The sequence below is a fragment of the Oncorhynchus tshawytscha genome, linkage group LG10 (assembly GCF_018296145.1).
Source record: "Oncorhynchus tshawytscha isolate Ot180627B linkage group LG10, Otsh_v2.0, whole genome shotgun sequence".
Taxonomy (NCBI): domain Eukaryota; kingdom Metazoa; phylum Chordata; class Actinopteri; order Salmoniformes; family Salmonidae; genus Oncorhynchus; species Oncorhynchus tshawytscha.
Genome location: NC_056438.1, coordinates 44033053 through 44057023, shown reverse-complemented (window position 1 = coordinate 44057023; position 23971 = coordinate 44033053). Strand labels below are relative to the sequence as shown.

Below are 23971 nucleotides of genomic sequence, written 5' to 3'. Positions count from 1 at the left end.
ATTAGAGGTAGAAGTGATAATTCACTTAACCCGGAGTTCTTCATTGTGGTAGATAGTGTGGTCCAAAAGGGTCTGTTCACTAGAATTCTTTAACATACTATGAATAGTCATTGCCTCTCTCTCTCACACACAGGAGAGACTTGGGTTACTCTGTTTTCATGAATATATAATCTGGGTCTATAAGTGTTGAAGACCCAAAATATTTTCAGAATATAAAGCTCAAGCACCAAAGAGATAAGATAGCATTTGTGTGTTACATAAATTGCATAGTTTATTTTTATTTTTAAAGTCAATACAAAAAAAAACCACTGCAATTTGACATAACAGGTATCAAGCAAAAATGCCCATCAATATCACAAACTTACAGTATCATATTTATGCTCATATATATTATTTTAACTAATAGCAAAGAAACGTTTTGGAATTGGCCTAATCAAGTCCAAATTAAATCTGTGTGACATGATACCCTTTGGATTTATCATTTTAGAATCTCAGTGTACTAGTTAGTACAGAGTGCAGGTTTTAAATCATGACCAGAGGGACCGTCTAAGTGCCAAATGATCCTAGGTAGATTTAAAACAGGATCAAATCAAAATCAAATCAAATTTTTATTTGTCACATACACATGGATAGCAGATGTTAATGCGAGTGTAGCGAAATGCTTGTGCTTCTAGTTCCGACAATGCAGTAATAACCAACAAGTAATCTAACTAACAATTCCAAAACTACTGTCTTATACACAGTGTAAGGGGATAAAGAATATGTACATAAAGATATATGAATGAGTGATGGTAGAGCAGCATAGGCAAGATACAGTAGATGGTATCGAGTACAGTATATACATATGAGATGAGTATGTAAACAAAGTGGCATAGTTAAAGTGGCTAGTGATACATGTATTACATAAGGATGCAGTAGATGATATAGAGTACAGTATATACGTATGCATATGAGATGAATAATGTAGGGTATGTAACATTATATTAGGTAGCATTGTTTAAAGTGGCTAGTGATATATTTACATCATTTCCCATCAATTGAAAGCCCTATGAAATGTAAATCTATCTGAGAAAGAAGGCCCCTTGCCTCCACTGATCTATCACCACTATTTTCAAGTATGATATCCTGTAGCACTCTAAGAACTGATGGAAGCCTGTCCCTCAGAGTCCAGAACATGTTTTTCAAGGCAATCAATTATCATTTTTGTGAGACCTGCTGCATCTAAGCTTTCAGCTGACTGAAAGTGTAAAAATCTTTTGTGGACGGCCCCGTTGTAATAGTACCTCACAACTAAAGACATTTGTTATTTTTTTACTTTAAATCGTTGGTTTCATCTGCAATTACACTAAAAACTTCACTTTCTTTTACTTTACTACTTTTATTTCACTTTGTACCATCTCGGCTAAGCCCTCAACAACTTCCTTCTGGATTTGGTGGCTTGTGTACTTAGCATTGCCACATGCATTCATCCTTTTCTCTATGAGAGGGTCATGCTTTGCTATTTCTTCTAAGATTGTCAGAAAATTACCCTTGTCGTGAGAGTCACCAGACTTTCTCTGCGCTATATCTTTTGAGGGGCAGATAATAAGAGCACACCTGCAATTGTTTTAATGTAAGTGCAGTTTTCCTCCACTTTCTTTTTCCGGGCCTCATTTATGACATCTAACATTGATGAGTTGCTGTCAATAGCCCTTTTATGCTGATTCCAAGCATACATAGCATTGATATGATGCTCTGCCTTCGAATGGAGCTTAAACCCAGAATCTTTAAACAGCGCCTTTTCCCCAGTTACAAAACCCTGACTGTGTGTGAAGGCAGATTCAGGTGTATTGGGCAGAGAAAAAAGCCTACTGGTGAAACAGTAAGTTTGAATATTGACTTACAGAATATTCAAACTATGAATTGTCCTTATACCAGGAGCTGTTGAAAGCCCTTTTCCTAGTATCATACTAAGTTCTGGGAAATGTTTTCAAACACGGCTGGTACAGGACCCTCTTCTCTGGATCTTGTAATGTCTGAAATACACGTTAAATAATGTGTCATATCTCTGTGTAAATGCATAATTAAGGGATTCACAAGATTAGATACTAACAGCTGATAACTAAAAATGTGTAGTTTAAAGTATAGGCCTGGCCTACCATTGGGTCCTGTTGGAACAGAAGATAATATTGCTCCCTTTCTTTTCATGTGTAATTGACCCTATGCAAAAATAAGACAGTCTATGGTTACATCTAAGCATCCAAATTACCCATGTTTTAGTCCAATCTCAATCCTAATTACTTAATTACAAATCCCCATTATCATAACTGTACCTTAAAATCAACTACCAGCATAAGTTACTAGTTAGATCAGGTCTATCCCTACTGTGTAGTAAGTAACTTAGCTAGCTATCTTACACCTTTACGATGGCAAACCGGCTTTTCTGCAAAGTGTGGTAATCTTTTGAGTAATGTTAACAGATTGATAATAACAATTGTTCGTTTTGAGTTCAAGTACAAAAATCTAACTGAGTTAATGGATTTCAAATCGCTGAATGTTAACCTGCCGAACATTGACAGCGGTAGCCTACTAGTTACCCCACATTAGCTAAACATTCATATACTGTAACTTACGACACTGCACTGTATATGCGTGTATTACTAGCACAGATGTAAACATAATGTTATTTATTTATTGGGACCGATCTCTCGTATCTGATTAACTGTCTGTTAATGGAGCCAAAGGTCTACCGTTAACTTACACAGCGACTCAACTTTCGTAAAAGTTGTTCAGGAAACCTAAACCTGATTTCAAATATGATGCTTTCGCCAATCGCGAAAGGAGCTCGTGGAGCTGTGGAAATATGCTCTCTTCTTCTGTATGTTCTTCTTCTTCTTCTTCTTCTTCTGTATCTCGCAACCAACGTTAACATTCTCTCTTCTTTGTCCTCGATTTGAAAAATGCGCCTCCGAATGTCAAAATAAATGCTTCTTTCAACAAGAGGTGAAATGAAATATCAATCAGCATCAAACTGCCAGTAGCGAATTCAATTTTGGGGTGGCCAATCAGATGTCAGGGGTGTCCAGTGCCACCTCGTACACCCCTCTGGCTCCGCCCCTGAGCCCAGAGACTGCCGCACAGTTCCCACTGGATTGCTGCGCAGAGCCCAGAAGAATTACCAGCCAACAGAGAGAAGCACGAGATTGAACTTCAGTCAATTTTCTAGTTTTCCCTGTTAGTTAACACGATCAAAGTTTGCCTCTACTGTGGCAATCGTGATCAAATCAACGCAATATTACCCACTTTCAATGCTACATACTGAAACAAAAAGAACTATGCAAGAGATTTTTTTTGTAGTCAGAACGCATCGGAGTAGGATTCTATTCAGTGGTGGAAAAAGTACCCAATTGTCATGCTTGAGTAAAAGTAAAGATACCTTAATAGAAAATGACGGAAGAAAAAGTGAAAGTCACCTAGTAAAATCTTACTTGAGTAAAAGTAAAAAAGTATTTAGTTTTAAATATACTTAAGTATCAAAAGTAAATGTAATTGCTAAAATATAAGTATCAAAAGTAAAAATAAATATAAATCACTTCAAATTCCTTATATTAAGCAAACCAGACAGCACGATTTTCTTGTTTTTTGAATTTACGAATAGCCAGGGGCACTCTTCAACACTCAGACATAATTGACAAAGAAAGCATTTGTGTTAAATGAGTCCGCCAGATCAGATGCAGTAGGGATGACCAGGGATTTTCTCTTTAAGTGCGTGAATTAGACAATTTTCCTGTCCTGCTAAGCATTCAAAATGTAACGAGTACTTTTGGGTGTCAGAGAAAATGTGTGGAGTAAAAAGTGCATTCTTTTCTTCAGGAATGTAGTACTTTAAAGTATTTTTACTTAAGTACTTTACACCATTGATTCTATTGTGCACGACTCAGCCCATACTCTACACAGACCATTGCCATATATGGATTTCTAACATTTACTTTGAACTGGACTGTGTTTATAGCTGTGGTATTGAGTAGATGCACTTATTTGGAAATCAAAGCAAGAGCTGCATGTTGCCGCCTGTGCACATTTTGTGCATATCCTTTGCTAGTAATTGAGTTATTAGCCCAGTTATAGATAATTTGTAGTCAGCAATAGGTGAGTGGATCTCTAGTCATCTTTGAAAAGGTAAAGAGCTTTTTTGTCTTAAAGGGGCAGTGTTATATTTTGAGACATGCCTTAATAAACGAAGTAGCCAATAGGTAGAGGGTAACTTAATCTGTCTGATTCTCTGTAATAATGGTATTTTATTTTGTTTAGTGGTTTCTTGCATGAAACAATACAACAATTTCAGTCACCTTCTTGTCTGAAGGACAAGTGGGTAAACAGGTTAATGTCAAGCCTGCATGTTTTTTCAAAAGTCTCATGGAATTTAGGCCTACGTCGAACACCACACATTGGCTGCTGCTGTAGGCTGAATGAAAGAACAGCTTTTTCCATGTTAAAATGTTATGGGATTTTGTTTTTTAGGGTAGGTCACTCTGGTAGGTCTACATTATGATCAAATAGCCACAGTAGCCTACTTGGCCACTGTTAAAACTGTAACTTAAAGCGGGTACAGCCTCAGTTTTCACAGTAAAAGCACGCTGGAAGTTTCACAGAATTTTCACAACTTCAACTTTGAACTCAGCAGATCTGAAATTTGCTCAGTGCACCAAAAAATTTGAGGGAACATTACTTAGGCCTATATTTCAATACTTATATTGGTTACTGTATCAATCAATCATTTTTTGTTGATGTCAGCACACAGCATAGCATTTTAGTTTTAAAATAAAATATCAAGTTACCATTGTATAACTCCCGTAAACTATAAATAGACCTAAATTGTTCCATTTCGGAAATTGCATTCACGAATGAATGCAACTGGTTTTAGTCTTTGCTGTAATAAAGGCTTTTTTTTAAGCGTTACAATAATTATAATTTATTTTGTGTTGTTATCATTGTTCCAAACACATAGCTGCAGGAAGTAGTTTAAGGGTGGGGGTGCTTTTTTGCCAACACTGAAGATGTCTATATTGGTCTGCTAATACAGGACTAGTAAAAGGCCCAGTGCACAAGTTTTGTGGGAATTTTTTAAAACTAAATGTATTTGAGTGTTTACCAGCATTTGTAATTTGAGTCTGTTAATTATCTGTACAAAACAGTTCATCTGATAATACTTGTGGAAAATAAAAACACTTGCTTGATACAGTGCCTTGCGAAAGTATTCGGCCCCCTTGAACTTTGCGACCTTTTGCCACATTTCAGGCTTCAAACATAAAGATATAAAACTGTATTTTTTTGTGAAGAATCAACAACAAGTGGGACACAATCATGAAGTGGAAAGACATTTATTGGATATTTCAAACTTTTTTAACAAATCAAAAACGGAAAAATTGGGCGTGCAAAATTATTCAGCCCCCTTAAGTTAATACTTTGTAGCGCCACCTTTTGCTGCGATTACAGCTGTAAGTCGCTTGGGGTATGTCTCTATCAGTTTTGCACATCGAGAGACTGACATTTTTTCCCATTCCTCCTTGCAAAACAGCTCGAGCTCAGTGAGGTTGGATGGAGAGCATTTGTGAACAGCAGTTTTCAGTTCTTTCCACAGATTCTCGATTGGATTCAGGTCTGGACTTTGACTTGGCCATTCTAACACCTGGATATGTTTATTTTTGAACCATTCCATTGTAGATTTTGCTTTATGTTTTGGATCATTGTCTTGTTGGAAGACAAATCTCCGTCCCAGTCTCAGGTCTTTTGCAGACTCCATCAGGTTTTCTTCCAGAATGGTCCTGTATTTGGCTCCATCCATCTTCCCATCAATTTTAACCATCTTCACCTGTCCCTGCTGAAGAAAAGCAGGCCCAAACCATGATGCTGCCACCACCATGTTTGACAGTGGGGATGGTGTGTTCAGGGTGATGAGCTGTGTTGCTTTTACGCCAAACATAACATTTTGCATTGTTGCCAAAAAGTTCAATTTTGGTTTCATCTGACCAGAGCACCTTCTTCCACATGTTTGGTGTGTCTCCCAGGTGGCTTGTGGCAAACTTTAAACAACACTTTTTATGGATATCTTTAAGAAATGGCTTTCTTCTTGCCACTCTTCCATAAAGGCCAGATTTGTGCAATATACGACTGATTGTTGTCCTATGGACAGCCTCAGCTGTAGCTCCCACCTCAGCTGTAGATCTCTGCAGTTCATCCAGAGTGATCATGGGCCTCTTGGCTGCATCTCTGATCAGTCTTCTCCTTGTATGAGCTGAAAGTTTAGAGGGACGGCCAGGTCTTGGTAGATTTGCAGTGGTCTGATACTCCTTCCATTTCAATATTATCGCTTGCACAGTGCTCCTTGGGATGTTTAAAGCTTGGGAAATCTTTTTGTATCCAAATCCGGCTTTAAACTTCTTCACAACAGTATCTCGGACCTGCCTGGTGTGTTCCTTGTTCTTCATGATGCTCTCTGCGCTTTTAACGGACCTCTGAGACTATCACAGTGCAGGTGCATTTATACGGAGACTTGATTACACACAGGTGGATTGTATTTATCATCATTAGTCATTTAGGTCAACATTGGATCATTCAGAGATCCTCACTGAACTTCTGGAGAGAGTTTGCTACACTGAAAGTAAAGGGGCTGAATAATTTTGCACGCCCAATTTTTCAGTTTTTGATTTGTTAAAAAAGTTTGAAATATCCAATAAATGTCGTTCCACTTCATGATTGTGTCCGACTTGTTGTTGATTCTTCACAAAAAAATACAGTTTTAAATCTTTATGTTTGAAGCCTGAAATGTGGCAAAAGGTCGCAAAGTTCAAGGGGGCCGAATACTTTCGCAAGGCACTGTATATGCTTTCTAGTTTTTTGAAATACGTTGCCAATGCAATGTATTTCTATGTTGAAAACATTAATGGTCTATTCATTCCTTTTCCATTTTAGTAGACATTCTTATCCAGAGCAACTTACGGTTGTGAGTGCATACATTTTCATACTGGTCCCCCTTGGGAATCGAACCCACAACTCTAGCATTGCAAGCACAAAATGTGGTTGTTTTCCATGTTTTTTGATCAAGAAAAATATTTAATTTGATGTGGGTGTTTTCTTTCTTGCCCATAACTTTGCATCTTTTGATGTAAATGTTTGAGGACAGGGTTTTGTTCTTTCTGCATTCCATTAGAATGACAATGAAGAGAAAGAGAGAGGACAATTCCAACTATTGAATCCTGTGAGATACTGTTCTTATTTATACAACTACCTTTTTTGCAAAAATGGAGATGCTGAAAATACTGCTAATACTAGGCCCAGTGCACTACTGTTGTGAAAAAATATATTTTATTATTATTATTTCAAAATTATATTCAGATTTTTCAGGGGGGTTTTCAGCAGCCCTACTTCCCGCGGCTATGGTCCAGAACGCCCCACGCTCCCGTTGTCGATAAAAATAAAAATGTATAGCACCCCCATCCCCAAACTGCTCCGACAACAAAAAACATGTGTGTCTTATCTTAAGTTTAGTTAGTGCCTCCCTGTTTGTTTTTGTCTGTTTTCGTCCATTTGATGCCTAATGAATACGACCCTCCATTTTGCAGGGCCAGCATTCAATTTGTTCCTGAGGCTGTGCGACTTCCAGCTGGGGCCATTTGTGGTGAACAACTACACCTCTCCCGGGGTAAACACCCAGCATCCAGACAATCTATCCTCTCCGGTTCTCCCACTCCAGCTCTATGCTTCATGAATACTAAACCACAAACATCCGTTTAGCTCCCATGCATGTACCTTCAATCTCCCGTTCAGAGTTAGCGGGTACATTAACACTATAGCCTGTACACTAGGATTTTATTGACCTTGCATACTTACAGGGCATTAGGAAAGTATGAATAAATAAGGTGTTATTATTATTTAAAAACCTCTTTTGACGTTGTCGTTATTAGGTATTGTGTGTAGATTGATGAGGACAAGATTCATTTAATCAATTTTAGAATACAGCTGGTAACGTAACAAAATGTGGAAAAAGTCAAAGGGTCTGAATACTTTCCGAATGCACTGTATTTATAAATACTTCATCAAACCAATAGAGACATTTGAAGACATTATAAAACATTTCTTAAACACTGCACCCTCAACACACACACATTAAAATGCTGGCATAAAAATATTTTACTCTACCATCTCAACCATCTTGCACCCCTACACCCTCTCCTCCCCTCCTCCCCCTCTTCCAGATCTTCATGTGTCTGATGTGGATCCTGCTCCAGTTTGTGGTGCTGGCCCTGTACTGGGACATACCACCTATCAGCTCCGAAGAGGGGGGTATCGCTGTGGGAGTGATCGAAGAGGAGGAGCCGCTGGTAAGGGCAGAGGAGACACTGGAGACCTACGGCACTGTCTGGGACGACCAGATAGAGACAACCCTTTCCTCGGAGATCCACCATTTCCAGGACCATTCACAGTGCCCTTCCTCGCCGCCTTCCTCTACCTCTTCCTCGTCCCCTCCTTCGACTATCTCAAACCCCCTCACAATTTTCAATGCTAGTCAAGGTGAGTGGAGAGATAGAAAACAGCTCTACAGAATCAGACTATTATTTCAGGGATACTATGTCCTAATGTGTTGAAAAAGTTTTCATCATGTGTTGGTCAATGTTGTGTGGGGTGTTATTGTAAGTAATTGATTAAACATGCTGTGATGAAACAATTTCCCAAGTTGGGATTAATAAAGTAATACTCTACTCTCTCTCTACTCTTTAGATGTGTATTTTGGTAGTTTCTCACCATCTTGTCTGTTGAGTTGTATTGATTCAGTCTCTCAAGTATCTTTCATGTGCCAGCTTGTGTTTGTGTGTGTGTCAGATCCTTCATATTGAGTATCTCTCTGTGTGTGTAGATTGTTGGAAGGAGAAGGTGGTATGCGTGTTGGACTTCCTCTTTAATTGACTCTATGCCTGTGTTGAGTTTTGTGGGCGAAAGGGAGACTAAATTCTTAATGCTGCAAACATTCTTTATCATTGATGTTTGCCTGTCTTTAGCCCATTCTGTAGTGGGTTTGAGGGCGATGGAAGAAGAGTTGTGAATGTAAAGCGTATCGACTTTGTATGTGGTAAATATTCTCATTCATTAGTTCGTTAGTTTCCAAGATGGCGTAGCAGTCGGACGTGTGCTTGTCTTGTCCCGCGTAAATAGTCGGTTTCTTCATTTTTCGAATATATTTTAATCTCACTTTCCGTCTACAAACTGAATATACTTTCCTGCAACCCGCCTCACCAAATGTGGTACGATTCTGCTATTTTTACACTTTATAACTGGAACCCCCATCAGAAGCTAGCCAGCTAACTAGCTACTAGCTAGTAGTCAGTTAGCCACTGTGGACTTCACCATTAGCTCGGACACTAGCCAGCTTTAGCTCAGTCAATACCTGCCAGTCTGCACAGCGCGATATCAACCCAGAGCATATCGGACAGCTTTTCTCTACCACATCACTGGATTCCTTCCGCAAGCTCTGGACCATTACACCGGATCATCGCAGCTAGCTAGCTGCAACCGAGTGACTATTGCTGGCTAACGCCTCTGTCCCGAAGCAAGCACCAGCTAGCCTCGAGCTAGGCCCATCTCCCGGCTAGCCGAAGAGGTATACCAGATCATTCTTGGGCTACAATACCTCTTTGCCAATTGGCCTGGACCCTTTATTGCCGACACGGAGCCCCGCCGATCCATCACGACTGGTCTGCCGACGTAATTGTCCAATGTGATTTCAACAGGATTTTCTGTAGCAATGTCGCTGAAGACCCATCTGCTTGCCCCGGCCCGCTAGCTTTCTGAACGTCATGTCTCCTGCTCGCCTAGCGTAGCAGCGACTACCGAACAGCTCCCTGACTCACCTATTGCTGCTCATTGGACCCTATGATCACTCGGGTACACATGCCTCTCCCTAATGTCAATATGTTTTGTCTACTGCTGTTTCGGTTAGTTATTGTTGTTTTATGTTGAGCGAGACCCCAGTCCCGCTCAACATGCCTTAGACAGCTATTTTGTCTCACCCCCCACACATGTGGAGACCTCACCTGGCTTAACTGGTGCCTCCAGAGACACAACCTCTCTCATCGTCACTCAATGCCTAGATTTACCTCCACTGTATTCACATCCTACCATACCCTTGCATGCACATTATGCCCTGAATCTATTCTACCACACCCAGAAATCTGCTTCTTTTATTCTCTGTTCCCAGTGCACTAGACGACCAGATCTTATAGCCTTTAGCCGTAGCCTTATCCTACTCCTCCTCTGTTCCTCTGGTGATGTAGAGGTTAACCCAGGCCCTGTAGCCCCCAGCACTACACCTATTCCCCAGGCACTCTCATTTGTTGACTTCTGTAACCGTAAAAGTATTGGTTTCATGCATGTTAACATCAGAAGCCTCCTCCCTAAGTTTGTTTTATTCACCGCCCTGCCTTTCTAAAGTCTTCGAAAGCCAAGTTAACAAACAGATCGTTAACCATTTCAAATCCCACGCAATTTCAAATCCCGCTATGCAATCTGGTTTCCGAGCTGGTAGTGGGTGCACCTCAGCCACGCTCAAGGTCCTAAATGATATCATAACCGCCATCGATAAAAGACAGTACTGTGCAGCTGTCTTCATCAACCTGGCCAAGGCTTTTGACTCTGTCAATCACCACATTCTTATCGGCAGACTCAATAGCCTTGGCTTCTCAAATGACTGCCTCGCCTGGTTCACCAACTACTTCTCTGATAGAGTTCAGTGTGTCAAATCGGAGGGCCTGTTGTCCAGACCTCTGGCAGGCTCTATGGGGCTGCCACAGGGTTCAATTCTCGGGCTGACTCTCTTCTCTGTATATATCAATGATATCGTTCTTGCTGCTGGTGATTCTCTGATCCATCTCTATGCAGACGACACCATTCTCTATACATCTGGCCCTTCTTTGGATACTGTGTTAACAAACCTCCAAACGAGCTTCAATGCCATACAACACTCCTTCCATGGCCTCCAACTGCTTTTAAATACTAGTAAAACTAAATGCATGCTCTTCAACAGATTGCTTCCCGCACCTGCCCGCCCGACTAGCATCACTGCTCTGGATGGTTCTGACTTAGAATATGTGGACAACTACAAATACCTAGGTGTCTGGTTAGACTGTAAATTCTCCTTCCAGACTCACATTAAGCATCTCCAATCCAAAATTAAATCTAGAATTTGCTTCCTATTTCGCAACAAAACCTCCTTCACTCATGCTACCAAACATACCCTAGTAAAACTGACTATCCTACCGGTCCTTGACTTCGGAGATGTCATTTACAAAATAACCTCCAACACTCTACTGAGCAAATTGGATGTAGTCTATCACAATGCCATCCGTTTTGTCACCAAAGCCCCATCCATGTACTACTCCCCACTGAGACTTGTATGTTCTCGTTGGCTGGCACTCGCTACATATTCGTCGCCAAACCCACTGGCTCCAGGTCATCTATAAGTCTTTGCTAGGTAAAGCCCCACCTTATCTCAACTCACTGGTCACCATAGCAACACCCACCCGTAGCATGCGCTCCAGCAGGTACATTTCACTGGTCATCCCCAAAGCCAACCGAGGCCGCCTTTCCTTCCAGTTCTCTGCTGCTAATGCCTGGAACGAATTGCAAAAATCACTAAAGCTGGAGACTATTATCTCCCTCTCTAACTTTAAAAGCATCAGCTGTCAGAGCAGCTTACCGATCACTGTACCTGTACGCAACCCATCTGTAAATAGCACACCCAACATACCTCATCCCCATATTGTTATTTATAAATGTTTTGCTCTTTTGCAACCCAGCATCTCTACTTGCACATCATCATCTGCACATCTATCACTCCAGTGTTAATGCTAAATTGTAATCATTTTGCCACTATGGCCTATTTATTGCCTTACCTCCCTAATCTTACTACATTTGCACACACTTTAGATAGATTTTTCTATTGTGTTATTGACTTTGTTTGTTTATCCCATGTGTAACTCTGTGTTGTTGTTTTTGTCGTACTGCTTTGCTTTACCTTGGCCAGGTTTCAGTTGTAAATGAGAACTTGTTCTCAACTGGCCTACCTGGTTAAATAAAGGGGGAAAAAATGTACAAAAATTCAGGGGTTTTCCAGCTTCGTCAAGTTTTCGAGGAAGTTTGAAGTATGCCTGCATATGTGGTGAACATTTTTTATGGATTCTCTTACCTCTCTCTCTCTCTCTCTCTCTCTGTTTCTGTAGAGTTTCTGAGGGAGGAGGTGGTGGTGCTCCTCACTGCACAGTTCATCACCCTCTTCAACCAGACAGCACTGGAGGTAAGAGCTTCTGCGGCAACAGCCTAAACAGGGACGCCATCTTGTTTGTTGTTGCATCGTAACCACATCATATGCCTAACCCTAACCGAATTTCAAGACCTGAAAGCTCTTTTTCATGTTCATACCTTTTCACAATATAATTTTGATGTTACACCTTGTTCATTGAGTGGGAACTGGGAACTCTTTCCCATAAAGAGGTAAACAAATACTGATGTAATATCCTGTTTTCCTCGCTCTCCCTATGGTGACTACCCTGACATAGTGATGTCATTTCTTATGTCCCCCTTCCTCTCTAGACCATGGTGACACCTCTGACCCAGCGCTCCTTTGGCTTCGGAGAGCTTGCCAACAGCCTGATGTACAGCCTGTGTGGCATTGAGGTGATCCTGGGCTTCTTCTTGGTGCGTGGGCTGAGTCGCCAGGTGGAAGACCGTGTTGTGCTGGCCGTGGGGCTGGTCATCTGCAGTGTTGCCTGCGTCTGGTGCCTCATCTTCCTGGCCAACCCCCAGGGTGAGTGGGTGGGAATAGGGTGAACCTAATGGCTGATCTTGGGTCAGTTTAGCATTTTCCCCACTAAAAGTTAAGGTTAGGATTGGGGGAAGGGAAGCTGATCCTAGATCTGTACCCAGGGTTGGTGTGAGACTCCTGGGGTGGATAGGGTGGTGAGGTGACTATGAAGGTGTTAATGATAGATCTGTAAGTCATATAAAACCCACCACTCGGAGGTACATGAAGACCACACATATAAGCAAGCAAACACACACAAACACGCACACACGCACACACACACACCTCTTTTCCTAGAGGGAGTTGTAGAAGTAGAATTTCAACCATTTCACCAACAATCATCCATCTGACTGAGGTTGTGTCTCTTCCTGTGTCCAGGCGGGTACTCCTGGGAGTTGGCAACGTTCATCATCGGAGTGTTCCTGCAGCTGCTCGGGCTTCCCTTTGTGGCAGTGTCCCAGGTGTCTCTCTTCTCCAAAGTCACTGCAGAGAAAACGCAAGGTGGGTGTCTGACTTACATCACCGCCGTTTGACTCATGACATAGCAGTTTGATAGCGTATCACTCCAGTTGGGTCAGCGAATGTGATAATTGCATGTATTCGTTCATTGAGCTGGACTCACCATAGTGCTGATTTATGATGATGTTTAGAAATGTTATTTTGAGAAGGAATACAAATATTAATATTAAAGACTGATTTTAAATAAAATAAGGAAATATTGTTGCTTTGGTTTTGTTTTATTATCTTCTGAAAATGAAATGTTCTAACAATGCACTTGTGTGAAGGTTGAGTTAATCTTAGTCAATCAGGCTCTTTGACTCACCCCCCTAGGCAATGAGGCTTTGACTCATGGCAATGCTGAGAATGATGAGGGGAATGATCATTAACTATCACTAAATGGCCATTTGTTTTACAGGAAGGGGAGGTCATTAATCACTCAAATTAATGGGATTGTCTTTGTGTTTGTGTGTGTGTTCCTGGTGGTGTCTAGGGTTCAGTCAAGGCGTGAGGCGCTCTGTTGGGGGGCTGGCTACTATCCTGGGGCCTCTCTGGGCTGGAGGACTGACCGGTAACTTGTACCTGATGCTTGGAGTGATGCTGGCTCTTCTCCTCATGATCACAGTGAGTAGTCACAGTGTCTGTGCCTATTCAATCCCATGATAGAGTTAAAGAAGTTACGATCTATCAATTTATGAACTTCATTCACGAGGATTTAGCACCTCACTACTTTTTCAAGTGGCACATGTTAGCCACATTTGATGAGGCTTTTTGTGGCTAGCATGTACACTTTTACAATTTAACGTTGGATTGTTATTTCCAGGTGATGCTGATACTATCCTATGATCGCCTAGTCGAACCCAAAGTAGTGCAGCACGCCCAGAGCTCAGACAATGGAGAATAGACAAGGGTCATGTTCAGTAGGGAGAAAATGTTTTGAAATGGGGAGGCATGACCTGAACTTGTCCAATAAGAGCACAGCTTCTGGGTTTCCGTTGCAACGCATATTGCTACGGGTATGCACTACTGAACACGTCCGTGCTGTCAACTTGAATGACAACTGAAGCCCTAATAAAGGTCAAAGGTGAGGTGATGTGACACATAGAGTATGTCTCCCAACTACTATGAGAAGGTCAATGAATGCACATTACAATGAAGGTGGTGTGTGTCTAAACTCTGCAATGCAGAAGAGATCCAACCAATGACCTATAGGCTTATCCAACGCACTTTAAAGCTCTGTGGAGTCTATTTTACGTTCACACTTTATTTGGATAGTCCAGTCATACTATCAACAAAGTATCTGTTGATGAGCAACTTTTTAAATGTTTTTATTTCACATTTATTTAACCAGGTAGGCTAGTTGAGAACAAGTTCTCATTTGCAACTGTGACCTGGCCAAGATTAAGCAAAGCAGTTCGACACATACAACACAGAGTTACACATGGAAGTTACACATGGAGTTACACATGGAATAAACAAACATACAATCAACAGAAAAATCTATATACAGCATGTGCATATGAGGTAGGATAAGAGAGGTAAGGCAATAAATACTGCTTGCTAAGGTTGTTGTTAGGTTTAGAATAAGGGCTAAGGTTAGGGTTAGGGCTATGGTTAAGATTAGGGTTAGAAATAGGTTCAGGGTTAGTACATAGTTAGTTGAAACGTTACTGAGTCTGTAGAGCATCTACAGATGGACTATTCAAATAAAGTGTTACCCATTTTCCTATCCCAACATGAATCTTTGCACATTTTAGCAAACTTCTTTGAAATATTGTTGCTTGTAGTGTTTCTGTAGTAGATAGAATATTTCATATCTACCAAAAGACATATACCAAAAGATGTATACATAAATATATAACATGGTATTACGGATGTACACAAGGGGGCACCGTTGCTCTCTGTTTGAATATTTTGGAATGATGTAATTGATGTTGAATAAATCAAGTTTTCAAAATCGCTATTTATAGTGCACTTGTTGGTGGAGAACATTTGTGTTTCCATATCTGAACTATGTACCCATGCTAGCTTCCTTTAATCTTTCCTTTCCTATAATAGATCCCGTTGTGCCAGGAGGAGTGCCTTTCACCTCTCGTTTTTACCTCTCATATCAGTGCTTATGTAGATAGCTATTCAAGATAGCCAAGGGTATAGGGAGGAAGGAAGAGAATGGAATAGCAAGTAGCATTAGTAATCAGGCAACCCAGAGGTACCGTAGATCAGAATACATAACAGAAGACACTCATTTGTGTTGCCTATGTAGAGAGGAAGTGCATATTTCTATCTGCATTTTGGATAACATGTGCTTCGTAATGTACATTTGTAAACCTTTACAGTGGTCAACAAACAAAATAATTTTACATATACATTGGTATTTACTCTAAAATATTTAGTAATAAAAAAATAAAAAAACAAGCATCATCAATTAGGGGTGCTATTGCAGTGAAATACTGTCTAATACCTAGTTTGTTTAAAGGGATACATCAGGATTTTGGCAAGAAAGCCCTTTATCTACTTCCCCAGAGTCAGATGAACTTGTGGATACCATTTTTATGTCTCCGAGTGCAGTGTGAAGGAAGTTGCTCAATAGCGTTAGCGCAATTGCTAACTAGTGTTAGCGCAATGACTTGACGTCTATGGTAACTGCTAGCAAGCTAGTAGATACAATAGACTTCCAGTCGTTGCGCTAATGCTAGTTAGCATTGGCTCACTGAACTACTTCTAACTTCTTTCATACTGGATGCAGATACGGTACATAAAAATGGTATCCATGAGTTCATCTGACTCTGGAGAACTAGAGTATTGCCAAAATCCCGAAATATCCCTTTAATCATAAGCTGTTCAAAATGTGCCACTAGGGAGCACTGTGTGCTCTGCAGAACGCTTGGAGCACCATCAAGGATCTGTAGATCCTGCTGTACACAAATGCCCATTTCCACTGTGTTAGACCATGCTATCAGATAAGGCTCGGTAACCTTTACAATGTTCTAATACTGCTAGCATGGCGTGTTTAGCATATGTCAGGAGAGGTATTCATGAAATGGGAAAACATAGGCAAGCATTATACAACCATGTGTTTACTGTAGGCATAGTACTTCTATGCCCTGCTCAGGACATGCAATGTTTTTGACCTTTGAATAAAGATAAACTCTTGGTTTTTAGAAAAAGCTAGCCTTGTCAACAACATCATGTTTTGTAATTGTCACATCAATGCATTTACCATGGAACTTAGGCCTGTATTCGATCAATTGCACGTAGAGGAAAAACTGCAGGCTCCATCAGGATGTAATCACTGTAATCATCGATTGGAGGTGTAATTACCCGCATTAAAAACAAAACACACCCAACAAGCTGTTCCACTCTCAGACATTATCATTGAACATGGATGCGAAACCATACCTGTCCTTAAAGGGATAGTTCACTGTTTCGAAGCTAAAACCAAAACATGAACTATCCCTTTAAAATGTATTATAAACATTGAGTGAACCTGCAGCGTAGTTTCCTTTTTTATAGATTTGGGGCCTTCGTTTTGAACAGATACATCCAGACAGATAGATCCAGTTAATCCAGAAATAATTCAGGAACCCAGATGATATGGTACCATATTTAACTTTTGTAGCCCTTTCCTGCGGTCAAATGACCAAATCGCCCTCTAGTGGCCTGATGGGTGGAATGTTATTCATATTTTTCATATAGTTAATAAACCTTATTAAACAAAACAGCTGAACGTCCAGTGTTTCTATATCAAACGCTTTTCTCATATTTCAGTCTTCTGTGATGTACATAAAAGTCTAATATTGGGACGTAAACTCAAAATGTAGTACACTTCAACTCTATACCTGACACGGTAGAGGCGTCTTCTTATTTTCTAAGCCCATAACCATGTGTGTGATGAGTATACTTTGAAACAAAAGTAGATTTGTTTAAGACTACCAAGAAACACTCTGTGTGACCCTGATTTAGCCCACTGCAGTAAAAGTTTAAAGATAGATTGTACTTTCCTCTCCCAAAAATGTGAGGGAAATCCACTCAGGTTTTAATAATACCTGGAAGAATTAGTGATGCATATGTGTAGGCTATAATCCTGTGATCCGATTGATGAAATATTTCTTGTTGTTTCCACCTGGAATCTATAACAGTCTACAGGTGACGAAAATCACAACGACTATAAAAGGGAAAGTCCATGCCCTTGTGCCTGTATCTTACATATACCCTGATGGACTCAACGTTACTTGAGTTATGAATTATTAAAGGGCCTACACGGAAGAGCCATTTGAGGCTCAGACCGAAAGTGATTTGTTTTTACAGCAGATGAAGCTGCTACACGCTGAAGTGAAAATTTGAGACACTAGACAAAGGGAAGACAGAACAGTATGACATAATCGCTGCATATATTGCAGTCATACAGGTTTCAGGACATCACCTACTCTAATATCAGTGTAATTAAGAATGGCCTAGTAACTACCATGTGACTACTGCGTAACAAAGGAGTAGGCCTAAGTACATTTCTGGAGCCATTTTAGCAATGATGGTTGAATGTGGTTGTTTTACCTACATTTGTTGAAGGAACTGATTGTAAAGTCCTTTCGGATAAAGCTTCTGCTAAATGACCAAAATGCAAATGCAGTTTACTACCTAGTACACCATAATTACACAATTTATTCCTCATAGACATTTAGGAATACATCTCTTCTAATACATAGTGTTATCCCAGTCTCTAAGCACTGATTTACAGTCATGTTGGCGTGTCTAGAACGAGCATGTCGGGAATATTCTACCTTGAGCGAATCCGCTCTGAGGGTAAATGAGCTTTTAGTCACCTGACAAAGATAAAGGTAAGTGAGCTGCAAGAATAACAGCATATAATTTGACATCAGCTGATGTATTACAATTATCTCTTTGGAAATACAGTGGTAGGCTATAGGACCCTTTCCCTGATTATATTATTTGTCTTAGAGAATGATTGTTAATGAGCCGTGGATGATTGATGAACGAGTCAGAAGAGAAATATGAAAGAGACAAAAACAGACTAGGGCTATTTCATTCATTCCATCTCACATTTTAGTCTTGGCTATAGAGAAACAGAACTATGTGTTTTAAAGATACACTGATGAATAGATTGCATCTTTAGGAATACATTGTCGTGAACCCATGCGATTTGGTTGGATTCGGTTTGTCTATTAAATGCTTTGAAATAGACATCAGTACTCGCAGTCACATACCGTCACTCTTGGTTGAATATATGGTGTGGTGTTGTTGGCTTAAACCAGTGTTCTTGAACCCTGGTCCTATTTTTTTTATATGGTTTGCAGGCTTTTGTTCCAGCCCAGCACTAACACACTCGATTCAACCAAATCAGCTAATCATCAAGCTGTCCATTAGTTGATTCATCTGTGTCAGTAAAGGGCTGGAACGAATGCATACACACCCTGTGGATCCCCGGGTTGGAAGTCCAGGATTGAAGATCACAATAGCTTATTGGGTTCTTACAAAGATCTTAGAAGGATCCTTGTAGCATGTAATGATCAGGTCAGCCAGCCGCCATATTGTGACTGTTGGGTCACAACATGAGATTATGTGGCAGACCTATGATCAGCCAGGATTATCCATTTAACATCTTTGAAATGTCTGCCTGGATGGTTACTCCATTCATTGATGTCTACATTGAGTGTACAAAACATTAAGAACACCTTCCTAATATTGTCCACAAAAAAGCCTCAATTCGTCAGGGCATGGACTCTACAAAGTGTCGAAGGCATTCTACAGGGATGCTGGCCCATGTTGACTCCAATGCTTCCCACAGTTGTGTCAAGTTGGCTGGATGTCCTTTGGTTGGTGGACCATTCTTGACACACGGGAAACTGTTGAACGTGAAAAACCCAGCGGGGTTGCAGTTTTTTACACAAACCAGTGCGCCTGCCACCTACTACCATACCCCATTCAAAGGCATTTAAATATTTTGTCTTGCCCATTCACCCTCTGAATGAAACACATACCAATCCATGTTTTAATTATCTCAAGGCTTAGAAGTCCTTCTTTAACCTGTCGCCTCCCATTAATTTACACTTATTGAAGTGGATTTAACAAGTGACATCAATAAGTGATCATAGCTTCCACTTGGATTCACCTGGTCAGTCTGTCACGGAAAGAGCAATGATCTGTACAGTCAGTGTATACGCCTTGATATACACACAAGCCTATATTCAGTGAAACAAAAGTGCCTTTTAAAGGGCTTAGATAAGGAAGGAATACTGTACACATGAATCTATTTTCTATTGACCAGTGCCCTGCAGTATAGGCTACAGATGATTATATTACAATGTGAAAATAAGAGAGGCAGCGAGGGTTCATGGCTCACTATCAACGAATACAAACCAAATGTATATTTGCCTTAACTCATAAGCCGCTTGAGTGTGTGTGTGTGTGTGTGTGAGAGTGTGCGTGTGTGAATCTGAATCTGTATTCTGCGGCACAACCTCAGATATTGAATCAATCGCCTCCACCCACTCCCCGGCTCAGCTCTCCACACACATACACTCATATCTGTGCCTTTGTGAAAATTAATACCCCAGGGGGATAGCCTGTGTTTGGTTGGACGCCTGGTTCATTGATACTGCTACTTGTAGTACATTGCCAATTGAAATCCATTCAGGCCTTTTGCTCAGCCAATTAGTAGGTATACCTATTGAGAATTGGATTGAATTGGACATCTGTGTCGTGATGCTTTTTGAGGTGAAATACAGTGATTGGATGTCATTTTCTGAAGTAAATGTAGTCTAGTATTTTGATGCAGAATATTATGTAGAATAAGGCATCTGTTATGACAATGTCCTGTGAAGGGTTAAACCTTTAGTCGTGTTCAAGTTCTACCCAGTAAATATTAACTTTACTCATGTCTCTCTGCCTCATGCATGTACTGTATCTAGTAACGCAACATGTCAGAAGAGGAATCAAACCCTATTTTTCTGATCATGTGACTTGACCAGGAAATATTCTGGGCGCTAGTTGGAGATTCTCTCCATAACATATTCCCAGCCCAGGTCATATGTTCTGGAACAACTCGTGGCCGTATGAAATAGGGAACAACTACAGGAAATAGGAAAATGTTAGCACCTCATTCCAAAAGCCAAAGGCGCTGTGGATGGATGCAGCACCTCAACCCTCCCACTGCTCAGCAATGATGAGATACAGTATCTAATAAGAAAAACAACCGTACCTATAACAGGCACTCCCATCTCACCTCACAACATTGTGTAATGGATCTCGTCCTCCTCTCATGAGGAGGAGAAGCGAGAAGGATCGGAGGACCAATTTGTAGCGTGGTAAGTGTCCATAATGTTTATTTTACTACATAAACTGAACACTACGAAATACAAAACAATAAACGTGAAATGAACGAAACAGTCCCGTGTGGTACTAACACGGAAGACGAACACCCACAACCCAAAAGTGAAACCCAGGCTATCTAAGTATGATTCTCAATCAGGGACAACAATTGACAGCTGCCTCTGATTGAGAACCATACTAGGCCGAACTCAAAAACCAACATAGAAAAACAAACATAGACTGCCCATCCAACTCACGCCCTGACCATACTAAAACAAAGATACAATAACAGAATTATGGTCAGAAGGTGACACATTGCCTGCAAAAGACCGTTTCAATCATGGAAACAAAGTCAAAACAAAAGCGGCAGAAATCGATAGCCTCTTACCCCAGGACATACGAATAGAATCAATTAAGCTGAAACATCCAAAGGGGCATGACCGGTGTTCCTCATGTTGCCTTTGATTGAGACCTTACTGAGAATGTAGCTCCCCTCAAAATTCCCAGTGGATATCACAGTAAGTGCACGGTCGTGGATGTTTCTGTAGAGCTATCCGCAGTAGAGCATTAACGTCATTAATAACAGTGTGTGTGGAAGGATATTATCAAATTATTAGCGCTTCATAGGTTACCCAGGGATCAATAATAAGCCCGCTCTCATTTATAATCCTCAGGGCTGCAATGCACTGCGGGGCTTTTGGCGTTTAAACAAGGCTGCGTTTATCTATTCACGGTTATGCTCAGAGGGATGAATACATTTGAACATATAATATAATATATTATACTGATGTGGTGCTTTAATGTTGGATATTTTGTGTGCAATAACACACAGACACAACACACAGGCATACAACAGACACAGCGATAAACAGACACTGGTCCCATACTGTAGGCTACACTGCATGCAATACACACAGGTATGAAGTGTATACAGTCATGCAAGTACTGTACGGTGTGAGACTGCTAGAATGGACTGCTATTACACAAAACTAAACTCAGTGAGTCAGTGTATAGTTCACCCATCGGAGATATTACTTTTGGGTCCCATTTTAAATTACGTGCAGCTTATAAAGGCTTCATAAACATCTATAACCGTATGTCATGCTCTATAAAGGCTTCATAAACGTGGCATAACTGTGTGACATAACCACCGATGTCAAATGTGCTTTAAGTCAAATGTGCTATAACCCACTTTGTCAAATATGGCATAAACCTGTGCTTTATAACGGGTGGCATAAGCACTGCTTAATAGAAGCTTTATGAATTCTATTCAAATGAAGCTTCACGAAGCATTTATAACCTTGTCATGTATCTTGGTGGAGCATTGCAACACCAGGATAGTGGGTTCAATTAGCGGGCTCACCGATACTTAAATGTGTGCACGCATGACTGTAAGTCGCTTTGGATAAAAGTGTCTGCTAAATTGCATATATTATATTACTCTAAAACATGTCTAGGATGGCCCAACCTCTTACCCTCTTGGGTGCATAGCCAATATTGGACCTGACTTTCCCCAAAATGCTGTGCTTCTGGATGACACACACTCTAAAGTGTAGTCATGCACAGCAAAAATGTTGGTAGGACCTTTTAAAATCTGTTTAAATATTTTGCCTAATTCAGTTTTCTTTTTTTGTGTGTAGTTTCCCTTTAATTCAGTGAGCATGCCCTGCACTGTCGTATGGTTAGCAGTATTTCTGTAGCGCAGTAAGCACACATGTGCCCACTTGTGGTGCCACTGAACAGCGAAAAACTATTAAATTCATCTTTATTTATTTTCATTTATATTAATTTGTACTAGTTCAGTTTTGAGTTAGATTTACATAGCTACCTCAATCATTATTTAAAAAAAATGTTGGCTTCACAGCAATTGCTAGCTAGCTAACGAAATTTAGCTAGCTAACAGGCTCAGCTAAATTAAAATCCCCCTAGATACAGCCAAGTTTCATCGTCACATCCTGAGATTTGTAAATTAATATAATAATACGACTTGAATGGAGTTTCCCATCTATGCATTTAGAGTATTTTTGGCACAGCACAGAAATGCCTTTGTCCAGACCTGCTAACTTTCTTAGTTGATACTTTTAAGGTTGGGACCAACATGCAGTACCTCCAGCAGGCAGAGAGGCAAGAACCATTCGCCCACCACCTCAGGAACAAGCTACACTCTTCACAGCCCTGTGTAATGTTCAATGTAATTGCATAACTGGACTTTTTGAAACTTCATGTATTTGTGTTGTTTTAAAAATGTAAAGATTAAAGGACATGTATACTTTAAACACGTCTGTAATGTTTATTTGATTTAGCTGTGATAATTCACTAAGTGTTCCCTATTTCCCTAAGTGTCGCAGCAGGTAGCCTAGTGGTTAGAGCATTGGGCCAGTAACTGAAAGGTTGCTAGATCTGAGCTGACAAGGTAAAAATCTATCGTTCTGCCCCTGAACAAGGAAGTTAACCCACTGTTCCTAGGCCGTCATGGTAAATAAGAAGTGGATTTTAACTGACTTAAAAGGTTAAAAAAATAAAAATTAAAGTGTTAACACATTTGTGTTTACATTATTAAGCCTGCATGTGTTATCAATGGCTGCAGGTTGCTCACTTCAAACAAAGTATTACAGGACACTAAATCAAATGTCAATAAGTCGGTTATCAACGTTCTGCTGACTTACGAAGGTTCTCTCATGATCCACAGGTTACTGTAGGGTGTGAGAGGTATTTAAATTGGGTTGATGGACCCGCAAAGCTTGTGTGTGTGTGTCAGAGCCAAGATGATTTGGAGTAGTCCAACCTGAGACTACCGCTCTTCTGTTCCCATGCTGGAGACCAGGATTGGATTGCAACCTGTTACAATGGTCTTTCAGCGGGGGAGTGGGTGAATGTGTCAAAGACCTGACTGGGCCCAGCACCACACGATATGGCTTTGTTATATTGTTGAGTGTGTGTTTGTGTACTGAGGTGTAACTTGGTTCCAGAAGAAAGCCACTTTCAGTTAGGGGTTATCATCAAGGTAAGTATTTGTTGGTGTAACATCGTCCCCAGGCTACATACAGTGCTTTCAGAAAGTATTCACACTCCTTGACTTTTCCCACATTTTGTTATGTCACAAGCCTTATTATAAAATTGATTGAATTTTTTTTTTTTCAATCTACACACAATACCCCATAATGACAAAACAAAAACAGGACTTTACAAACTGAAATATCACATTTACATAAGTATTCAGACCCTTTACTCAGTACTTTGTTGAAGCACCTTTGGCATCGACTACAGCCTTGCGTTTTCTTGGGTATGATGCTACAAGCTTGGCACATTTGTAGT

The 23971-nt window shown here is 40.4% G+C and overlaps 1 protein-coding gene across 2 annotated transcripts in view; it reads left to right on the top strand.

Moving 5' to 3' along the window:
- The window catches only part of mfsd8l2 (major facilitator superfamily domain containing 8-like 2), a 30603-nt gene extending 7744 nt beyond the window's left edge, over nucleotides 1-22859 (top strand). The window contains exons 5-11 of one of the 2 annotated variants that reach the window (XM_024435130.1): nucleotides 7602-7681; nucleotides 8235-8550; nucleotides 12252-12325; nucleotides 12622-12835; nucleotides 13211-13333; nucleotides 13824-13954; nucleotides 22743-22859. In XM_024435130.1, the coding sequence (XP_024290898.1) occupies nucleotides 7602-7681; nucleotides 8235-8550; nucleotides 12252-12325; nucleotides 12622-12835; nucleotides 13211-13333; nucleotides 13824-13954; nucleotides 22743-22859 (1055 nt within the window). Of the gene's footprint in view, nucleotides 1-7601; nucleotides 7682-8234; nucleotides 8551-12251; nucleotides 12326-12621; nucleotides 12836-13210; nucleotides 13334-13823; nucleotides 13955-14153; nucleotides 14654-22742 lie in introns of those variants that run through there. The other variant, XM_024435131.1, reaches the window with a different exon arrangement.
- Nucleotides 22860-23971: the final 1112 nt, after the last annotated feature.